The sequence below is a fragment of the Macrotis lagotis genome, chromosome 4, assembly GCF_037893015.1.
Source record: "Macrotis lagotis isolate mMagLag1 chromosome 4, bilby.v1.9.chrom.fasta, whole genome shotgun sequence".
Taxonomy (NCBI): Eukaryota; Metazoa; Chordata; class Mammalia; order Peramelemorphia; family Peramelidae; genus Macrotis; species Macrotis lagotis.
In genome coordinates, this window is record NC_133661.1 from 154,202,392 (window position 1) to 154,223,417 (window position 21,026).

Consider the following 21,026-nt stretch of genomic DNA (forward strand, 5'->3'; position numbering starts at 1 on the left):
TGTATGATTCTCCCTATCCCCAGTACCTTGGTTTTAAGCTTCCCTTCACTCCTGACTCTCCTGGACTCCAAAGTCAGCCCTCCTTCCACTATGGTACACTGCCTTTGTTAAGCAGAGAATATGAATGTTCCTAACATGTCATAATGTGACATGCTCATAGCATGCCTAGCACTTTCATCTTTTCCCTCCCCTTACTTTTCAGCTCCTTTCTAAGTGTTGTATCCCCCCACAAAAATAAAAGCTCCTTTCTTTTTACTTATATTTGTATTCCCATAGCTTAATACAGTGCCTGGTACATAATAAGCCCTTCATAAAATGACTGTTGACTTGACTTGCTTGTTGGCTTGTCTTTCAAAATGCATTCCTGTGCCTAATCTCCTAAAACAAACAAAAAACCCTCCTCCCAAACTCAGTCTTGTGGCTGGGTTTCCTTAGGTACGCCAGTTCCGTGCACAGTGCTAGCAGAAGACATTATAAATGTTGCACCTTGAAAGAGTTCTGAACTGCCCTCCCAAATCAGCATATTATGATATTATGAAATTGGGACACTTGGCACTTCTGCAATGTTGAATGCCTTCAAAGGGCTTCATCAACATTACCTCATGAAAATTATCATGGGAATTTGGCATTCCTTTCTTAGGTCCTCCCCTTGCTGATGTCTAAGTTCCCTCTTATGATTTTCCTGGATCATAACTCTACTCCAGTGGGGGAAAGCATTCCCATCAATCTTGTCTCTGGTTTTATGAATCTAATATAATACAACGAGTGTTAATCATCATATGCCAAAGTAGTGAGAGGAAACAGCAAAAAGTAATGTGGTGCTAAGCTACCTGTACCCCTTTTACTAACCTAATTCATCTCTAGTAGGACCAGGAATTCCTTGCACTTGCCTTTGTTATCTAGAGAAAATAGAATATGTCCTCTCTTCTGACTCAGCCCTCTATTGTTCTATAATTATTTGCATCTTTTACTGTAAAACTAACCCTATCCAACCCATTTGTTTTAGGGCTTTCATTCATTCCCTCTAAATGCAATTAGGATTGAGTTTCACCAGCATTAGAAGAGATTTAACAACAGTGGGGAAAATTGTCATTTCATTCCCAAATATCAACACGCCTACACTCACCCAATCTGGAGTCTCTCTGGCATCTGCTCTACCTACTTGAATGGCAGGGAGAATATTAACAGGGCAAAGCTTGCTCACAGTTAAGAGGCAGGAGTTTTGGTGGGGGAAAAGAAAAGGGGGGGGGAGAACTTCTTTCATTCATTAGACTTCTCGTTCTAACCTCCATACTGACATGATTATGGCATTAAAGGACATCTCAAGGCCAGGTTTTCTTTGAAAATAGCAACTTTCCAGGAGTAAGTTAAGGGTGAGGGGGAAGGACTGGAACTTTCTTGAATGATAGGCTAGTAGAGCTGGCAGAGACATCTTGGAAATCATCTTGCCCAGACCTTCTCATTTTACAAGTAAAAGAGCAGAGGTCTTGAAAAATGCAATGGCCAGCCCATGGTCACAATATCTTTTTTGAAACAAACCTGAGACTCTACCCTAGGTTTCTTGCTTATCAGTCCAGTGTTCTCTTTAGAATGGGCTATTCTCAGAAAAAACACATGTACCAGGGCAGCTAGGTGGCACAGTGGATAGAGCACCAGCCCTGGAGTATCTGAGTATCTGAGTTCAAATCTGACCTCAGACACTTAATAATTACCTAGCTGTGTGGCCTTGGGCAAGCCACTTAACCCCATTTGCCTTGCAAAAACCTAAAAAAATAAAAATTAAAAAAAACACATGTACCAAGAAACCAAACTTCAGAATAGGATGTGACAAACTGATGAGCAGCAAGAATTCTGAAATTATAGTCAGAAATGCCATTTCCTGGGGGATCTGGAGCAAATTTCTCTGGGTGTCACCTTCCTCGCCTGCAAAATGAGAAGACTATGACTTCTATGAGTCTTTTCAACTACATCATGTGACCCTAACACAAAGGGAAATGTTAATGTCAGCAATGTTTGCCTTTGGTATAATTCTGGCCATGAACCCAACGTTGGAGAACTGCAGTACTTCCTGTATCCCATTTCTAGTGTTCCATCAAAGTTTGACTAGTGTTCTTTTTTTCCAATTTGTCCTGTAGTTATATTCTTTACTGTGCCCATAGCAGATAGTGTTATTAATCTGATAAAGCCATATTGACATGTTCTCTACATGTTACATTCTCCCAGATAACACAATGCCTTAGTCCATGTAAAATTAATTTGTCTCCAATAGATTCCTAGAAAAATCATACCAAAGGGTAAAATTTCAGACAGTAATAGACACAATCTACTCTGACTCATGGGCAGATATATTAGACATAGGTACCTGTTATTATGTAGGTGGCTGCTGACTTCAATCATGGATAATCCCTGCAATTCATTCAATTATCCTGAGTCTTCTGACAAGATAGATCAATTTCTCCCCCACCCTCCAATCAGACAAAGAACAGCAACGTTCCCCTACGTACGGATGCAGACATCTCCGTTCTCATAGTATCCTGGGCAGCACTGAGATCTCCGTCGGTACATGGTCCTGAGGCCTCTCCGATACGCCGTCTTATAACTTATTCTAAATCACAAGACAGAAAGCCACTTGAAAGCATTGAAAATCAATCATTCCTGTTAGAATTATATTTGTGTTAAGCTATAGCGAGGATGCCATTCAATAATTACTTTAAAATGCATGGAAGGTTCTGATGTGAAGGAACACAATAAAACAAAATCAATAGGGAAATCTTGACACTAGCAATATTGAGTGTATTAGAAACGCAGCATCTGCTAATGCCTGCCAACTTTCCCTCACATCCCAGAATGATTTTTAAGCATATTCTTGCAGGTCTGGAGAAGAGATGTTGAGAAATTTGGAGGACATCTCTAGCCTAGAGGTAACATCACAGAGAGGGTATCCAGAGCATAGAAGTAGAAGGGCCCTTAGAGAGGGAAGATAATGGGATTTGGTGCTGAAAAGGCTCTTAGAGATCATATAGGCCAACCCCATCACTTTACAAAAGACAAAACTGAAACCCAGACAAGTTAAGTGATTTGCCCCCAGGTCCTAGAGATAGTAAATGGCATAACTGAAATTTAAAGGCAGATCTTCTAATTCCAGTCTAATGCTCCTTCCATTCCATAACTGGTCATTGTCTCCTCAGTACCCCTTACCAATGACATCCATGGGATGGACAGATTTTTTCGATTAATTTCATCATTTCTATTATCCTTTTGGAGTTTCTTCCCAGAGGGAAGGGGGAGGGAGCCATTCAAAGAAACATGTTCTCTCCTGTTCATCATTCAGAGTAACTCAGAGAATTGGAAGCATTTTTTCCTGCCAAGAAAAACCTAAGGGCTATGTTCTTCCTTTTGGATTAATATTGTCCCTGCCTTTAAGAACCAGATGGGATCTTAAGATCCCTTGTCCAACTCCCTCGCTTTACAGGGAACAGTGAGGTGGGAAGGATGCAGGAAAGGAGAATGGGAAACTTGTCTGAGTTCATATAATTAGCAAGTTAGTATTTTCATCAATTCTTGGTTATCCACTCTCACCAAGGGGAGCAGTGGCATGCATAATACACAACAACAGATAATCCCAAAGTCATTCCCATTAGGTTTTGGCAGGAAGACAAATAGAAACAAAGAGGGCATGATGCTGCATATTTGCCTTAATAAGTAGGCTGACAGAACATTAATTTACTTTTACAAAGATCACAGTTTCTGACTACCATAGCTCAGAAATGTGCAACAGGAAGTCAACCTAGGATTAAACATTTACCACCAAAGACAACATACAAAATAATCCATATATATGGTTGACAGATCAGATATAAAGAGTATTGGGTCCTACAGTCAGGTCCTATGCAACTCTTGATCCCAGATAGAGACAGTTCAATAAGTGACCTGAACAATAATGATGAGATCCAGAACCCAAAATCTGACACTTTACAAATGACTTCAAATTAGAAGATGTGACCAGTGATGGACATCCTAATATAATAGTGACATCTCCATTAGAGTTCAAGTTTATCAACAGTCTCTCTCCTTGGCATAGTTTTGTTCAATGATTTTATTCATTCATCCTGACTAAATCTGCTTGTTGAATCAATGCAATCATTGAAAAAAATCTTCTGCACTGATTGATATAAGCAGAATTCAAAATTATTTGGGTAGATCATATCTGTGAGCTATAGTTAACAATTAAGATAAATGCAAAGTATTATATTAAAATCAAAATCCACTGCACAAGGGTGGATGTAAGAGATATGGCTAAAAAGTAGCTATCAGAAAGGCCTAGGGGTTTTAATGGATTGCAAGTTTAATATGAATCACTAGTATAATGAGGCCTCCAAAAAAGTTAATGGCATCTTAATTTGCATTAAATTAATTATCTGTAATGTTTATGGAGACCAAGGTGATAGACCTGCTGTATGTGGGGAGTAGCCTGAAGCAATAATAAAGAGTATACTGGATTTGGAGTCAGGAAAGACCTGGGCTCAAATTCTATCTCTGATGTTTATGAACTGTGTGACCAGGAATAAGTCACTTTAACCCTCTGTACTTCAGTTTCTTCATCTATAAAATGGGGATAATTACCATCTTCATAGAGATGGTATAAGGGTCAAATGAGATAACATGTAAAGTAATCCCTCTACTTTGCAAAATTTTAGGTTCTACAAAAATGTCAACTAATTTTTGTTATCACTATTGCAACTGCAATTGTTGCTCTGACTCTGCTATCATCAGACCATATCCAGAGTGCTATGTCTCATTCCAGGAACATTTTTTTTAGAAGGGGCACTGACAAATTGGAAAAAACCCCAAGAAAGTTGACAAGGTTGGCAAAAGAATCTAAAATCATGTCTTAAGAATATCAGTCAAAGAAACTAGAGCTATTTAATCTAGAGAAGGGGGGAGGGGCTTTTACATGAAAAGGGACTTAAGTATTTAAAAAGATATCACATGGGGAGCAGATTAAATTCATTCTGCTTAGCCCTCAGTGACAGAACTAAAACCAATGGGTGGAAATTACAAGGAATAATATTTCAACTAAAAAAAAATCTTTCTGATAATTAGTCCCAAGTAGAATGGGCTAATTTGTGGGTGGTTAATAAATTCTCTCATGCTCAAGTCTTCAATTAAAGGCTGGAGAATCCCTTGCCAGGGATAGTGGCATCCAGGATCTGGTAAGAGTTCAACAAAATAACTTCCAAAGTCTCTTCCAGATTGTCTAATTGTCTGTTATCTTCTTCTTCCTAGGGATCTGATCTCTTGGTGGAATTATTCTACCAAACTCTTTTTTGTCTATCTAGGAAATTATCAACTCAGCAAATCCCAGTCAACCATACCCATGGAGAAGGAGTTGATAACCATAACCAACTTAGCTGAGGAAGCTAGACAACACTGTTGACCAGGGCCGTACTTGACTAAGCAGGAACACCCGAGTTCCACACTCTCCAGCCCTCCCAGTAAAAGCTGAATCATCCTCCATTTTTAAATTTTTCCCTCTATGAGAAATGACAGCATTTGTGTCCCCTAGGAAATTTGTGATATTTGGGGATGTCATAAGATAAGGTCATTCTACTTTATCAAAAATCCATAAGAAGAGATGGCCTTGTTTGAAAGCTAAGTCTGGCTTCCCAGTACAGGCAGAGTTCCCAGGGGTCTTTGAGGATGCTACGTAAGCACTTGAGTAGGGAAAAAAGTCTTATAATTGAAAGCACACTCTAGAGATCTTCTATTCTCTTTCCTCCAAACAAGTTATGCCTAAATTACCTTCACAAGAAACCTCAAGGGTCTTATTAAAAGGCCCTTAATCAGCTTGTGGAATAAAGGATAGAGTGATGGACTAAGGAGTCAGGAAAACCTTAATCTGTCTACATCCTGTCTCAGAACTAGATGTGTGACCCTGGCAAAGTCACTTAATCCCTTTTTGTCTCAGTTTCATCATCTGTACAGTAAGGATGGTAATGAAAGCATTTATTTCACAAGGTTGTTGTAAGGATCAAATGAGAAACATACTTTACAAATAGCTATATAAAAAATAATATTATTAGGACCTCTCATTAAGGAGAGCCCATAGCCTGACTAGAGTTTTCTCTTTTCCTTTATAACCTAGACAGAGTTTCCTTTATCTTTCTGGATCTCAGTCCCCTAGCAGGAAGTGAAGAGGGTTGCAAGTTGGTTCTCTGCCGGCTGTTAGGTGAAGGATGCCATATTAAAACATGCCCCTCTAAATTTAAGCAAATTGATGACATTGCTGTCAGCATGCATGCTCTGGGTCATCAGGAAAGTTGCAAGGCAACTCAATAATCCTGCAAAATAATTCATTTTCCAGGAATGTAGCCTATTTTAATAAGCAGCATCTCCCTTGCCGGGTGCCAAAGGTGATGAATGAGTAGTCCCAGTTTCAGAGCAATGAATAGAGCAGTGCCACACATTCCCTGTCACAGAGACATGGAAGTGATATTCTTGCCAGCTTCAACTCTAATACCAGAACTTGATTATTTCTGAAATAAAGAATAGGCCAGCCACTTTATCCATGGTCAGAGCCAGCACAGAACACATAATCAAAGCATATCCAAGATTGGAAGGGAACTCAGAGATCACCTCATCCTAACCCTAGAGCAAAGGGGTCAGACTCATGGCAGGCAGCAAAGATGCACAAAACTCCAGAGTATGTTCTCATGCAGATGAAGATGTCATTGAGAAATATTCAAAAAATAAATAAAAATACTATACAACACAAATAGTGTAAATTTGTAGTTTTCTAAGCCAATATGTGACTGGTCATGATCTGTATCTATTTGAGTTTGACATCACTAACCTAGATCATTGAGAGTTTAAATGATTTGTCCAGGGTCACACAGCCACTGGGTGTAGAGAACACAAGTCTTTCTGACTATAATGTGCCCTGGGCCCTCTTTCCATGGAACATTCTTTTGTCCTTATGCCTGAGTCTCCCACTAACCCGTGAGGCCATAATCTTTCTTGTAAACTCAAGGATACAATTTCCTGTTCACCAAAGGTCTCTCTGGCCCTGCAACTGCCTGAGGTGGCTCAGAATTTCAAGAGATTCTGGTGGATTGCTCTGAAATACCATTAGAAATCCCTGATTCTCTGTGGATAACTTCATCTTCAGATATGGGATTGTTAAATTCTGCTATCTGGGTTATTGCTAAAGTTAGAGGAGGGTCCACACCATCCATTCTTCAATATACTTTTTCAAGGGAGGTCACTGAAGGTATTACACCCATTATTAACTCTCTTGAGAGATCAAAATATTATTGTTCCATTTATTAATGACTCATCACAAAAGTCAGATCTCTAACCATTTAACCACAATGCCTCTCTCCAATATGTTCCCAGAACTGCTTACATTTATCCTGGAAAAGGAATTAAGATGGGCTTGTGGCTTGATATAGTTGCCTAAATCTCTGGGAAACTGATTCCCAACTTGACCTTTATTGGCTAGGGGAATCCAAACTTCTTGTTCATTCCCTTAGAGAATACCATTAATTGATAATTGCCCAATATTCAGAGTACTTATATATCTTTTTTAAAATTTCATTGAACTTTACCACAGCTTTGTAAGATAAGTTGTAATGAAATGATTATTATTCTTCATTTTACAGAGAAAGAACCCCCAGAGAGGTAAGGAACCTGTCTAAAGTCACACAGCATACCCTCATTATCTCAAGTCCTCCTCAAGTCCAAGATTTTTCCCTGGCTGACACTATCCTCTCCACCTGTGAGTGAGTCTCTCTCTCTCTCTCTCTCTCTCTCTCTCTCTCTCTCTCTCTCTCTCTCACACACACACACACACACACACACACACACACACTTTTTTCTCTATCTATCACACACACAAACACACACACACACACACACACACACACAGACACTGATATGACAAAATTTAAGGATCAAGGTTGGGTCACAGTTTCAGATGCCCAGTAACTTTTATATAACTTAAAAAAATTCTGCATCAGAAGATGATACTCACCGATGCCTTGTACACTTGAACCAGTTGAGAATGTCTGTACATCTTGTATAGTATATCTGGTCAAAAGGATGGGCATAGGATTCCTGGACTGTCACAGCATAACTGAGGAATAGGGCGGGGGAGGGAGGAGAGAGAGAGAGAGAGAGAGAGAGAGAGAGAGAGAGAGAGAGAGAGAGAGACAGAGAGACAGAGAGACAGAGAGACAGAGAGAGACAGAGAGACAGAGAGACAGAGAGAGAGAGAGAGATGCGTTATCACCCAGGTCAATTTTGAGGTATAATGTTTGGACTGACAAACCCTCCTTGAGCTAGCCAGATGCATAAGTGAGAAGCCTCACCACATTGTAGATGTGCCAAGGTCAAGACTACCATCCTTCCCTAATCACATAAACACGTATTCCAAGACTCTAAAACTGACTAGTTCCCCTCCAGATGATTCTAACGCCATATGCTCGGAGATAGTAGTCTGGGGTCATTTCCTGAAATAACAAGCAAGTTTGTTGATTCATTTACTCATTAATTTTTAATTCAACTTTAAAAAATGATTAAGCACCTAATGTGTTTAAATACTATATGTAAAGCATTTTCTGGGCTACTGGGGACAAACCAAATTTTAGATGAGATTCAGCTCCTGAATGAGTCATAGAAGTCATTCATTAGGATTTATTATTTGCATGTATTGAAGTGAGGAAGGCCTCATGAAGGAGTTACAAAGAATAACTAAATACACTCCTGCCCTCCAGAAGTTTGCATTATAGAAGAAGTCAGACAAAACAAGTTCCAGCTTTCACATCCAGCTACAAACCAGGGTTCTTCTCACAATTTGTGAATTCATGCACCCTGAGCCCACAGTGGTATCCCAAAAGATGAGGAAAGTATGACTGTCTCTGCAGGGATGACAAAGAGGAGCTAAGGTTCAGGAGAGAAAATTATACTGAGGTTCTGAATATGGACTCTATCTCAGCTTTGTGGCTCTGTATAGTTAAGGTTGTTTGTATATCAAAATGCTAATGAGGGTCCAGATTAATTTAACAGAGCCAGGCTTTACCAGCCCAGGGAGGTCTTTACACTATGTTTTATGATGGAGGGGCATAATTACCAAAGCTCCTGTCTGGAGCACTAATCCAACTGGGGAATTCTCCCTAAGAGGTCTCTAGGGGCTAGGGTGTGTATTTTTTAAATTACACAGATTTAATCTTCACGTAATGTGCAATGGAGCTGAGCCAAGAACAAGCTGCTCCTGGAAACATTAGGAGCTAAAGTGGGGTTCCAGGACTGATAGCATTAGACCCATCCACAGAGTTCATCAGATCAGAGGATTTCAAGCTGGAAGGAACCTCAAAAGATATTCCCATCTAACTCCTTAATTTTATAGATGAGAAAATTGAGTCTCAGGAAGAAAAAACTGTCTTGTCCATGGTCACTCACATATTGATAGCATTAATTAATTAATGAAGATTCTTTCCATTTCATGTTTGGTGTAGGTGGATGTGGATGTGTGCACATAAAATCTTTGATTACCTTTCTATTAGCCACAGAGACAGAACCAAGATGGGGGGAGCCAGGATAACCAAATCCAACAGAGAAATCTCAAACTGGATTTGTACCCAGAGAAATAGGGGACATGTTCAACTTTCTCTTGCCTGCACCAAACTCTTCACCTAAGCTGCTGACCAAATCAGACTGAAATAGCATTTCAGTTGAGACTTGATTTGGGCTATGCTTGCCATCCTGATTTTCTGTGACATAGAGCTCAAGGGACCTTAGAAACTGTCTAATCCATTTCCTTCATTTTAAAGTCAGTCAACAAACATACACCACACCTTGCTAAGCTGTGGGGGGGGGGGGGGGGGGGAAGAAAGACAAAAACTAATCTTTTACTCTCAAAGAGCTCACAGATGCAGGCAGAGTACTTAAGTGTTGGAATCACACAATGAGAAGGGCCAGTATTTGAACCCAGGTCTTCTGATAACTACTCCAGTATTCTTTTCCCTAACCCAGGCTGCCTTTGTTCTGAATCAAAGATTTAGTAACTACAAAGACTTGGTTCAGGTGTCTACTTTGATGTTCTATTAGAGGGGGAAAACATGTCTTAACAGCAACAACAATAAAATATGGATTTGAGTTTACTTTGGAAGAAGAACAAGGGACAAAGAAGAAAAGAAAGAGGACTTGACAAAACCGGCAAGCCCAATAATCTGTCTAAGCAAGACCATAACAGTGAGGTTGGGAGATAAGGCAGTGTTCATTTTTAGGGCACCTCTGAAATCATTTCATGGGAGTAAGAGCTTCTTTTCAACTCCCAAGAGGGCAGCAGGCTCCTAAGATATCCCTGCTTGCCCTCCCCACTACCCAATGGACTCAGGGATTCTAGAACTGCACTCTTCTCAAGGCTGACTACAAATTCACAAGGCTTATGTGCCGATGAAGCACTGACAGTAACAAACTTCTGCTATTCTTTTATTGCACGATTCCTCCACTAGGGCCCTCATTTTAATTTTATTTATTTGACTTACTAACATCCAAGTAATGGCATTGTCCTAGTCAGCACAGCTCATCAATTTGGAGATTTAATTTGGGTTCCTCCTTGATTTATTACTATTACTAATAATAGCAACCCACATTTCTATAGCACATTACAGTTTATAAAGTAATTTCCTCTAAACATCTTTAGGATATAAGCAATATTTTTGCTAAAGGGTGGGAGGGAGAAGGGGAGGAGGGAGGAGGGAGGAGGAGAGATCTAGAGTATAGAGAATTCCTGGTTTGGAAACTCCCTTCACTGATATAGATCAGCAGGTCACTGCAGCTTTTGGGTTTGGGTTTGATTTTTTTTTGGGGGGGGGTACTGACAGTTAAGTGGAACAGTGAATAGAGAACTGGCCTTCATATATGACCTTAGACATTTGATACTAACTAGCTGTGTTACTTTGGGTAAGTCACTTAACCCTGATTTCCTTGCAAAGAAAAAAATTAAGTAAAATAAAAATTAAGTGACATATACAAATACTTTATGTCCAAAATGTAGGTCTTCCTATCTCAAAAGCCTAATATTATCCACTATATCTACCACCTAATTTCAATTTACTAATTTTAAAGTCTATTAGTAAGGAGGAAGTCCTTCCAGCCAGTCAGTGAATAAATACCTAGGTGACACTGGAGAAAACACCAGCCCTGGAGTCAGGAGGACTCATTTTCCTGAGTTCAAATCTAACCTCAGATATTTCCTAGCTATTTAAGTCAGTTAACACTATTTGCCTCAGCTTCCTCATTGATCAAATAAGTTGGGGAAGAAAATGACAAACCACTCCAGGATCTTTGCCAAGAAAACCCTAAATGGGTCACAAGCAATTAGGACTGAAATGAATGAATAACAACAATCTGCCGGGTGCTATGCTAGAACCTGCCTCCAGGCAGCTTCTCATCAGAATCATCATGTTTGCAGGTCAATCGGCCTCTACATGCAACCTAAGTAAAGCTGATTACTCAACACCCAGTGTCTAGGAGCAGAAACTTCTGCCATCTGTCTTTTGGGGGAAGTGGGAAAATCATCATAGGATTTTGAGATCATCAAGTCTGAACTACTTATTTTATAGGTAAGGAAAAGGAGGCTTGCCAAAATTCATATTTGTTTGTAAGGGGCAGATTAAGGAGTTGACCCAGGTCTCTTGATTTTCTGACATTTGAAAAGAGACCTCATTTTACATCCAGATTACTTCTATCAAAAGGGGTCCTCTAGCTAGAAACCCCTTATAAGAACCCTCATATCCCAAAGTTACACATGAGAATAAAAAATGTCAGTTTATGTTTTGACACAAGTTTGCTGAAGAGTTGGTAAGTCCTTTGAGGACAGTAACTTGCTTTCTCTAGAACTTGGACAGTATTCTACAAACAGAGACAAGTTAACATGCCATTGTTCATTATCAAAAGTACCAGAGCCTGTCTTTATCTTTCTGTTTCTTTTTCTCTGTGTCTTGTCTATCTCTCTAATCTATCTGTCTCTCTGTGTCTGTGTCTCTTTCTTTTCCACTTAGCAACCAATTACCTATAAAGGTGCTGTCTGGAACAGATGAAAACTTTATAGTTTATGCTGTGACAAATATTTAGGTCTGTTAGTAGATAAGAAATGTGTGATAAATCATGTTGATCATACCAAGAAATAAAGACAGTGACAGAAAGCCCATTTGTCATCTTTTTTTGGAACAGCATAGTATGGTGGACAGAGGACTGGATTTGGAGTCAAGAAAATGAACTCAAATACCATCTCTAATGTTGTAGTTTGTCCTTCCTTCATGAAGAGGACCATGGCATGCAAATGAATTCTAGTTAAGTGAGGGAGGGCTGTGTTCAGTCACCAGCCTCACTCTCTCCTTCAGAGTCATCTGGGTCCAGTGGACAGATATGGAACAGGCTACACAGAAGCTGGATGACAACTGGAAAGTCTCTCAGCTGAACCTCAGTGTCCTCAACCATAAAAGAGGATAATAATACTCACCCTACCCACTTCATGTGGTTGTACTATAAGACTCAGTCATGGAGCAGCTAGATGATGCAATGGATAGAGCAACAGCCCTGGAATCAGAAGGACCTGAGTTCAAATTCAGACTCAGACTTGTATTAGCTATGTGATCCTGGGCAATTCACTTTAACCCCAAATGTCTCAAAAAAAAAAAAAAGACAGCTATATCTGATATACTTAATGCTTATTGGTTGAAGTGAGCTTATTTAAATAAATAGTGCTTTGCAAACCCTGTATAAATATTCACTGTCATTACCAGCCAGCCATCCCCCACTAAAGACTAACACCACCTAATACTCATTGGTTCTAGAATAAAACCAGGAGTTTAGGAACAAAACTGTCAAAATCTAAGAAGTCTAAACATTGCTAACAACTAAATAATAGTATTATGTGGAGCAACAACTGCTATTGACCCTCCTGGCGAGAGATCTCAGATGTCAACAAGTTCCTATTTGGACATCTCAGTATGACGTAGTGGAAGGAGTACTGATCTTGGCACAGACTTCCTTAGAACAAGTCCTGACTTAGTTATTGACAATAGTACAAGTTTTGTTTTGTTTTTTAACTTTTTGAAATCTCTGTTTCTCATCTATAAATGAAGTTAATAATCATATGCTACTTTCCTCACAAAAAGGAACATTATGAAATGATATTAGTAATAAGAAGAAAAAGGGCGTGGCTAGGTGGCACAATGGATAGAGCACTGGCCCTGGAGTCAGGAGTACCTGAGTTCAAATCCAGCCTCAGACATTTAATAATTACCTAGCTGTGTGGCCTTGGGCAAGCCACTTAACCCCATTGCCTTGAAAAACCTAAAAAAAGAAGAAGAAGAAGAAAAAGAAAATAATAATAGTAACCTTCAAAGGGCAAAATGTTTGTGCTGTTAGTATAACCTAGATACCATTCATGAACAAGCCACTCTGTTTCAGTCAGGCAGGTCTCCTCTTTGTTCTACCCATAAGCAACATTTCTCTGCACATCCCAACTTATCTGTTCTTCAAAAGCCAATTCAAGTGTCACTTCTTTCACAAAGTCTTCCTTGACTAATCCACTAGTCCTATTCTCAACTCCCTCTGGAATTCTCAATCCCTCACATCTGAATCACACTGCTGAAGATTTCATTTTATGCTGACTTGTACTCTTCACTAATGAGTATTCCTTGACTTCCTAGCTTAACTAAGTTTTTTTGAGGGCAGGAGCCAAGCTATAGACTTCTCTTGTATTCCCCCACAGAACCTTCCAGAAAAGTGAACATTCAATAAACATGTGGGTTATTGATTCACCCCAAAAGGGGAACAAGTACCCTCAGGAGCCAAACAACAAGTCTAGGGAGCTTGGCCGTTACCTTTCCCAGTGACTGCACACATTGGGATCATCGGGGTTCAGCGAGAGTGTAGTTTGCAGAAGGGAGGAGAGAAAGAACATTTTCACCATCAACTCTGCTAGGAGTGAGAATACCATCTTGGGTCCTATGAAGGGTAACAAAAGAAGAGAGGTTATTAATCATACTGCTTCCCAGAACATCTGTTTAGCACTTCATATTCCCAACATCAAACAGTAAACAGATTTGCTAAGCAGATTAAGTTTCCCATCATCATGGAGTAATGAACATTCAATATTTTACACTTGATCTACAAATTTTTCTGACAGCTACAGATATTTTGTCCATCAGAGTAACAATCTGTTAATTCAGTCATTCATTCATTTACTCTTTCACATATTGTGCACTTATTAATGAAATCTATTGGACAAATGTCTTCTAAGTGTTTATAACAAGTCAGATACTAGGGAGACAAAGACCAAAATGACATAGTCTCAGCCTTCAGAGAGCTTCCATTTTAGGCTTCCACATAAAACCCCTGTGCTAGGCTTCTGAATTGTGGTTGTCCACATGTGTGCTGTATTTCTTCTTGTAGTCATCTATGAGTTTCTGAAGGCTGTGACTGTTGATTTTCTTGGAATTTCCCAAATCTTGTACATAGTAATATATACATGGACAGCTAGGTGGCACTGTGGATAGACTGACAGACTTGGAGTCAGAGTCATCTTCATGAATTCAAATCTGACTTCCTATACTTACCAGTTGTGTGACCCTGGGTAAGTCACTTAACCCTGTTTGCCTCAGTTTTTTCATCAGTGAGTTAGAGAAAGAAATGGCAAACTCCTCTAGTAACATTGCAAAGAAAACCCCCAAAAGGGATCATGAACATTAAAATAAAATTGAAAATGACTAAACAATAATAACAACAAACTTATAAATGACTGACAAACTGAATTATGAAGGATACAAAAATGGATAAGGATATAGCTCCTGCCTCCAAGAGACTAAAGTTGGGCAGAGGGGGTATGAGAAGAACATAAATAGTTGTTGCCCAGACAGAATTGGCTAGGTACTAAAGAGGGATGAGGGTGTCAAAGGATGGGGATTCCAAGAATAGAAAGACCACCTGCAAGCTAGTTAGATTAGCAGAGGGTTTGATCTTGGAAGATATTTAAACCAATGTCAATTCATTACTTTCAAATAAATTCATTCAGCCTTGGGCAAAGAACTCTGAAGTTGGAGAAATTTGCCTTCAGTGCCTCTAGGCTTCCTTTGCTTTACCTTGTCCTCTATGACATCTCTCCCTCTCTCCCCCATCCTTGACTTCTCTCCCACATCTAGCTTTAGGTAATCAATGTCTTCATGCCTTTTTCTCTACAACCCACTATTTTAAAATTGCTCTCAAAAAAAAGATAGTATATCAGTCATTTAAATCTTAGTATAAATTCAAGTCACTTGTATCATCTCATCAAAGATTATTTTCATATTAAACTTGACCTTTCATCAAAGCTTCCTAGGCTTTAGAATCATAGGTAGAGCTAGACAAATCCACAAAGATCCCAAACCACTTCATTTTGCAGGTTCAAAGGCTCACATATTTGAATAAATGTCTCCTAAACTAGTTTTAATGACTAGATAACAATAGCTAGAGTAAACCAGATATTCATTCAACATCTGTATACAAATAAGATCTAAGAGTTTTGTCTTTTATTCCCTTAGCAAGTCCTTTCATCATAGATAGTGCAAAGGCAAACCATCATAGATAGTACAAAGGCAAACTATCATAGACTCTCTCTGGATTATTACAGATTGTAAATTAATCCAGTTTCCCAATTTGTAAAGTTCTTTCTAAATACCTAGAATTGGGACATCATTTGGCAGAAATGAAAACAGGACAAAAAGAATAAAGAAGAAGTTTCTAGTGTTTCTGCAAAGCAAGAGAGTCAGTGAATGAGTAAACCAAAGGTTCCCTCCACCTACAAATAAGGTCCATGGAATGCTGGTCAGTAACTGGGGTGAGTCCAGAGGTCACCATGCAAAAATGAAATCAAGGTACCCTCAGAATAGAATCAGAAGAAAGGTCAGATTCATCTGGGACAGTTATGCTTGCCTTGTTAAAGGACACATAGTTAGGGATAGATAAAAGATAGGAGAAAGACTAAAAGCTTACGTCAGTTGAAGTTACACTGAGACCAAAACTGAGAGTTGGGGCATTGATTCTCAATTCTCCCTACTTCCTGCATCTATATAGAGGTAAGAAATCTTATTTAAAGAGCAAAATTGTAGAAGATTTTACAGATGAAGAAACTGAGACCCAAGCTAATCAATTAATCAGTCAATGAATTTATAAGTTCTTGTCATTTGGGGGATTACAAAGAAAAAGGGGGGGAAATTCTTGCCCTCAAGGAGTTTACATTCTAAGGGGAGAGACAAAACACAATCAGAACACATGAGACACATAAAGGGAAGTGATTAAGTATTTCTTAAAAACATTCATTATGTGTCAGACACTGTGACAAAAGCTTTACAAATACTATCTCTAGTATTTGATTCTAAAATAACCTGGGAAATAAGTGCTCTAATTATTATTCCCATTTTATCGTTGAGGAAACAGAGGCAGACAGAGATTAAGTGATTTGCCAAGAATCACACAGTAAATATAGAAGGTCACATTTGAACTCAGGTCTTCCTGACTTAGCAGGAAGATACTAGCAACTAGGAGAGTTGGTTGAGTCTTCAAGAAATTCTAAGAGGCAGAGTCAAGGAGAGAAAGCATTCCTGGCATATGGAACAACCACTGAAAAGAAATGGGAACGAGAAATTATTCCAGCAAGTGATTTTCTCAAGATTACATAGGCAGGGGCAGCTAGGTGGTGCAGTGGATAAAGCACCGGCCCTGGAGTCAGGAGTACCTGGGTTCAAATCCAGTCTCAGACACTTAATAATTACCTAGCTGTGGCCTTGGGCAAGCCACTTAACCCCATTTGCCTTGCAAAAACCTAAAAAATAAAAAAAGATTACATAGGCAGCTTTAGAAACCTAGTATTCCTAATTCCCAAATCAGAGATGTTCAGCTTCTCATTTTAGGAACTAAACTGAAAGCACTGATTTGCAAATCATGGGAAAGTAATGTGATATAGTGATGAGAAGAGAGCAGCATTTGGATTTAGAGGTGCTGGGTTTGAATCCTGACTCTGTATGTCCCTAAAGTAATTGCTTAACTTTTCAGACTTCAGTTTCCTCATTTGCAAAATGAGTTTGACTGAACTAGATTATGTGCAAGCCTTCCAGCTCTAAATCAATGATCCATCACATTTGCTAACATTTGCATACCATTTACTAGCCAAGTACCACAATGGCTAAATATCACTCACAATGGCTAGACATTTCTCACAGTGACCAGACATAACCCTGGTTTTGGTTACTCACTAAGCCAGGCTAAAGAATCCTTTATCCTTTGAGTGTAAGAAAGGAAACAGGGATAGTGTAGTGTACAAGGGGAAGTCAGAAACTATCACACACCTAAGAAGGCAATAAGAATCAAGAATAATACATGTTGACTGTGAAAGGGTATAGAAAGAAGACTCCCTTTGGAATAGGAGCTTCAGGGTGCCATCCCAGGAAGCATTTATTAATGGGACCCCTATCAGGGAATGAGGAACAAAGATGCACTTACAATAATTAGTTGTAAAAGTAGTATGTCTGCCTTGGAGACTTCACGAAGACCTCATAAACTGCTTGACTCAAAGTAAATAGTAGTAAGAATTGGAGTTGCCCTTTCTCTATGACCATTCAGGGGCAACTCATGCCCATTAACTTTAATGGGGTTTCCAGAACACTATCCAGGGGAGAAGAGATCTCAGAGACATATGCTTATTAGAGGACAGAAAGAAAATCAATCCACTCTACAATGTTATTAGGCCAAAGTTATTAGGTCACTCCATTTGGAGTGGCAGAAGTTAATGTTTTGGGGGTACCACTTGATTTACAACATTAATGATCAAATAAGAAAATGTTCCTAATAACACCAAGTCCTTTTATTTCTCAAACTGGCTGTTTAGTGGTTTAGAAACTGGAAGGAAAAACAAAGTGCTTGTGGGGAAATGGTTATTCTTGATGCTTTAGGGTTATTAATTAGATCCTCCAACCTGCAGTGAGATAGAGTAGTGGAGAGAGCACTGAGCCTGGAGTTTAGAAAGACTCACCTTCCTGAGTTCAAATCTGTCTTCAGACACTTACCACCTGTGTGACTTTAGACAAATCACTTAACCTTGTTGGTCTCAGTTTCTCATCTGTAAAATGAGCTAGAGAAGGTAAACCATTCCAATATCTATGCCAAAAAAACCCTAAATGGGGTCATGAACTTGGGATAAGACTGAAAAACAACTGAACAACAACAAAGACCTGTTAGCTCAAAAACACACTCTTTTGCTTAAAGCAAAGGAGTCACTAAATTTCACATGAGGATCACTGCTGGTACATATTTATTTAGAAAACCGCATATTTAACATTATTTATATTTTATTGTATTTTTATTGGTTTTTGTTAAATATTTCCCAAGTTCATCTTCATTAGGTTCAGGCTTCATTCAGGAGTGCTGGGGATCAACTTCAGCCTGGTAGTCATATGCATGACATCTCTGTTTTAAGACACAGATTAAACTCCTCCTTTTACCTGAAGGATTTCTGGATTTCCTCCTAGCTACTAAGACTTGTCCACCTCCAGCTATCTCTGCATTTAATGACTTGGTGTTTGTTCTCTTTTGATTTTCTCTGTTATACACAGCTGTGCTCAGCTGAATCAATATGGTGTCCTCACTTGACTAGCCTCCTCTGCTAGCCTTCAGTAAAGTTCCTTTTGTTAACTATTGAATGACCTACAATTGTTTCACTTCATTCCATTATCAGATTTAAACTACCCTGGGATCAGTCTGAGTCTACCCTGCCAGTAACAAAGTGAAACTCTTGTCCATGTTATTTCATATGTTCACCCTAAAGGGTCTACCCATTATGCTGTAGATCCTTGGTTTAAAATCTTTTAATAATGTATTTCTTTTCATTCTGAACAAAACATACACTAAATAAAATGAGTATTACCATATATACTTTGAAGGGTAGAAGGAGGATTATGCATGAAACTAGATCTTTAGTATGCACAGCTTGATTTTCTGTTTAAACATAAAATGTTCAACCTGTAGTTTTCAAAACTGTCTTGTCTGTGCTTCTCTCTTGTCTTCCTTCTATTCTCTTTTGTGCTTATTTTCCCCTTGCATCATCATGCAAGGTTTTCAGATTTCTGTGAAACTGTCCTCTTTATAAATTTTTTAACACAAAATAGTATTCTATCAGAGGCGGCTAGATGAAGCAGTAGATAGATTGCCAGGCCTGGAGTCAGGAAGACTTCTTTTTCTGAGTTCAAATCTGACCCCGGACATACTGGTGTGATCTGGGCAAATCACTTAACCCTGTTTATTTCGGTTCCTTATCTATAAAGGAGCTGGAGAAAGAAATGGCAACCCCCCCCCCCAAAGACGGTCATGAAGAGTCAGATATGACTGAACTGACTCAACAATAGCAAAGTGTTTCAGCATATTCTCATAGCAGTCCCCAAGTGAGGGACACTCTTCTGGTTTCCCATTATACACTACACTCTAAAAATATCATGCTATATACTATAAATATAAGAATACAATTCCATAAATATTCTGTACATAGAGTCTTTTCTTCTTTCTTTGAACTCCTAGGGTCAGGGGTTCTGTAGACCTGCTTTGAAGATATCAGCAGACCACCCAAGCAATCCACCAACAAGAATTTATTGAGCATTAGTGTTCAGTCCTGGGTTGTTAGAACTTCAAGAGGTAATCCTTGCCCACAATGAGTTTATACAACTGAATTGGAAAAGCATGCAAACTAATTAGGGCACAGAAATCCAAGGCCAAGAGCACAGGTTTGAGAGCTGAAAAAGCCTTTAGAGATCATTGAATATATAAGCAAAGTGCAAAGTAATTTGCCCAAGGTCACAAAAAAAGTTAAGCATCAGAGCTAGCATCTGACCCAGACATTCTGACAGCAAGCCTCTGTCCTAGAATCAATGATCATAGCCAAAGTGTGCTGCTTGGGTGAACATGACCATCTGTGTACCCAATTACTCTGTCCTGAAACCTTGCCCATCTATTGGGAACCTACTTGTTGCCTGGCCCCTCCTGTCTTGACCTCTTAGAAACTGAATATGGTCCAACCACATAACTATTCTAGGTTTAGATTAAGTTCCACCTTCAATATGTATCCAGACAAGAACCCATCTACTAGTCTGATTCATGTTTGATTATTTGCCCTCATTTCCACCTGGTCTCCTGGTCCTGGCCTCTTCTAGTCTGTCCAATGGCCTCCAGGGACTGTTATGCATCTTGGCTAATCCTGCATAGCAGCAATGCCAATTTGTTGATGTAAAATGCCTTGAATACTCTCAGCATTCTCAGACTACTGTGGTCTCACTGGGGTATTTTTACTCCAGGGTTCCCCAGACCTCACCCTTATAGCATATGCCTTTAAACCACAATCAACAGATAATTCAGGATGCAATTGTGGATGGGATGAGGTGGGGTGGGAAGAGAAAAGGGAGTGGGACTGACTGGTATACACTTAGCAAGTTTTCCATGTAAAAGTGTTTTTAGTCTCCTAGAAAAAGAGAAGAAAATTCTGATCAAGGGCAGTATCAGGGAAGAATATGGGAGCTGTGTGTGTGTTTGTGTGTGTGTGTATGTGTGTGACACACGCACACACACACACACCCCTTCAATATATAGAAGATAAACATACATCCCTACCTATATTTTTTTTCTAATCAAAAATAGTACTTATTTAGTCACATTATAGATATCCTCAATCCAAGCAGAAAGAAAGAAAAAAAGTGTATGGTCTTTTTTCCTTTATCCATCCATGACATTGTCCACTTCCCCATCCCAAAGCTGCCACTCTCTGGTGACCAGAAAGCCAGTATTCTCACTGCTGATTAGCTGGAAGTAAAAAGAGGAACTACCAGCCACATTTGGGCTTACTCTAGTCAGGCTGATACCTGGGCTTTAGGGTATTTTTTTTGCCTTCATGAAAACCAACTCATTATCATGGTCCCAATTGGATCTGAGTTTGTGTTGGG

The 21,026-nt window shown here is 39.2% G+C and overlaps 1 protein-coding gene across 1 annotated transcript in view; it reads right to left on the reverse strand.

Moving 5' to 3' along the window:
* The window catches only part of LOC141522750 (uncharacterized), a 296,368-nt gene that overhangs the window by 219,432 nt on the left and 55,910 nt on the right, over positions 1–21,026 (reverse strand). Inside the window, exons 2-4 of the mRNA XM_074236220.1 lie at positions 13,896–14,019; positions 8,033–8,134; positions 2,505–2,605 (exon numbers count right to left, since the gene is read on the reverse strand). Coding sequence (XP_074092321.1) covers positions 2,505–2,605; positions 8,033–8,134; positions 13,896–14,011 — 319 coding nt within the window. The 5' untranslated portion in view covers positions 14,012–14,019. The remainder of the gene's footprint in view (positions 1–2,504; positions 2,606–8,032; positions 8,135–13,895; positions 14,020–21,026) is intronic.